This window comes from Chrysochloris asiatica, unplaced genomic scaffold (genome assembly GCF_000296735.1).
Source record: "Chrysochloris asiatica unplaced genomic scaffold, ChrAsi1.0 scaffold00118, whole genome shotgun sequence".
NCBI lineage: Eukaryota > Metazoa > Chordata > Mammalia > Afrosoricida > Chrysochloridae > Chrysochloris > Chrysochloris asiatica.
The window spans coordinates 6,542,164-6,544,012 of record NW_006408636.1 but is presented as its reverse complement, the minus strand read 5'-3'; the positions used below and the strand labels follow the sequence as shown (position 1 = coordinate 6,544,012).

General features: G+C 34.4%; 1 protein-coding gene across 4 annotated transcripts in view; it reads right to left on the bottom strand.

Annotated features, from left to right (window-relative positions):
* Positions 1-1,849, bottom strand: part of EDA (ectodysplasin A) — a 1,043,344-nt gene that overhangs the window by 54,651 nt on the left and 986,844 nt on the right. For all 4 annotated transcript variants that reach the window (XM_006868512.1, XM_006868513.1, XM_006868515.1 and 1 more), the window contains exon 3: positions 1,209-1,232. In XM_006868512.1, the coding sequence (XP_006868574.1) occupies positions 1,209-1,232 (24 nt within the window). The remainder of the gene's footprint in view (positions 1-1,208; positions 1,233-1,849) is intronic.

Genomic DNA, 1,849 nt, shown 5'->3' with positions numbered 1-1,849 from the left:
ATTCTGTGTTGTTGTTGGCAGAGCTCCTTTACTGCACTTCCACCCGATCCTCCATCTTGTTTGTTCTCTCTTTATTCTTTCTTGATGTGTGCATTTATTGCTATAAATTTCCATTTGACCACAGCTTTTGCTGCATCCCAAAAGTTTTGCTAAGTTTTGTTTTGATTCTCGTTTGATTTTAGAAAGTTTTTAATTCAAAAAAAAATTTTTCTATTTGCCAGTAGTATTAAAGCAGGGTATGGGTTTTCTTTTAGTCCAAAGAAATGGACTATATTATGTAATCCTAACCTTGGAGTTTGTTCTGTCTTTTGATTTTCTTCTTAAAGTAAGCAAACACTTGCAGAAACACTTGTGTCAGTCTGATTGCAAGACCACTGGGGACTTACTAAACACAACAACAGCACAATGGAACTACCTTAGCTAAAAATTCCTTTGAAAATGGAAGATCAGGATAATATGCCAATCTAGTTTTTTGTTTTTTTAATCATAGAAAAAAAAATGACACTAAAACCCCGAAGCAAGGAATATCTTTTTGGGAAATGGAGTTAGAAGAGCTTATTAGGCCAAGAAATAGGATGCTGTTATCTCTCAGTAGGTAGTATATATCGTTTTTACAAGCTATCTAAAGAGTCCATTTATACCAAATCACAGATTTGATAAAGTGAAAAGAGAAAAGAGAAGGGCAGGGGAAAGAGTAAGGAGGAAGAAAACAGATGTAAGTAAAATTGAATGGAAGAGAGAGGAAGGAAAAAACACTCTAAAATCAACCTTTATATAATGCTGCTGCTGTTGTGCCATTGAGTCAGTTCCAACTTATAACAACCGTGTATAGGGTTTCTGAGTCTAATTCTTTACATGAGCAGAAAGCATCATTTTTCTCATGAGGACTGGTAAATTCGAACTACTGAACTTGCATTTAGCAGCCCAGCTCATAATCCACTATGCTGCCAGGCTTCCTTTATATATTGCTAGAGGAGCAAATATATTTTTCATGGGTCGTTGCTGAAAAACGATTTCTATTTCTTTTATGTTCTTTGGAAGCTACAATACATAAAGAAAATCACATGCGACTGAATAAAATAAGGGGCAACCAGTGCTGATAGAATACAATACAAAAACTCTATTCCCTTGATAATTTCTTCTACTTTTAGAAAAGACATGTCAGAGAATATCTATAGTAATTTAATAAAATCAGGAGCTTAACTTACCCTTCTTCTTGTTTTTAACTGGACCTATTAAAAAAAGAAAATAGAAAATTAAGTCACTGGAAATTAATAGAAAATCTTTATTTTTTAACACAGTCAATAGGCAGGCACCCTAAGACATTATTAATTTGAGAAAGCCTTATAGCCAAGAGTCAGGCTTTTGGCAAGTTATCTCCCAACTATCAAACCTCCTCAGTCTGTTTTCTAATTGTTGAGTCTAAGAAAATTTCTCTTTGGGGAGAAAAATCTTTTAGCCTTAGTTTTTGGAGTGAGGGAGAGAGTACTTCTCCACAGAGAAGAAATACCCCCAAATGCAGAACTCAACTACTATAGGTTTGCATTCCATTAATTTTGCAAGTCCTGAGGCTGAAGAGTGATGCATTCAAATGAGGAGCTGGTATGAAGTCTCATGTGTGGAAACTGGAAAGAAAAAGGGATAGTTTTAATGGAAGAAGCCAATGAGAAAGTGTACTTTTAATTCACTTTCTTATCATGGTTTAACTTGTTATTAAAAGAGTGCACCATAATACATTCATGTGGAGACCACATAAACTTCCATTGTAATTTAGCATAAGTTAATGGGCACTTAGAAGTGTCAACAGTTCCATCAACAGTGTTAAGACAAGCTTTTTTTTTTTTTTTTT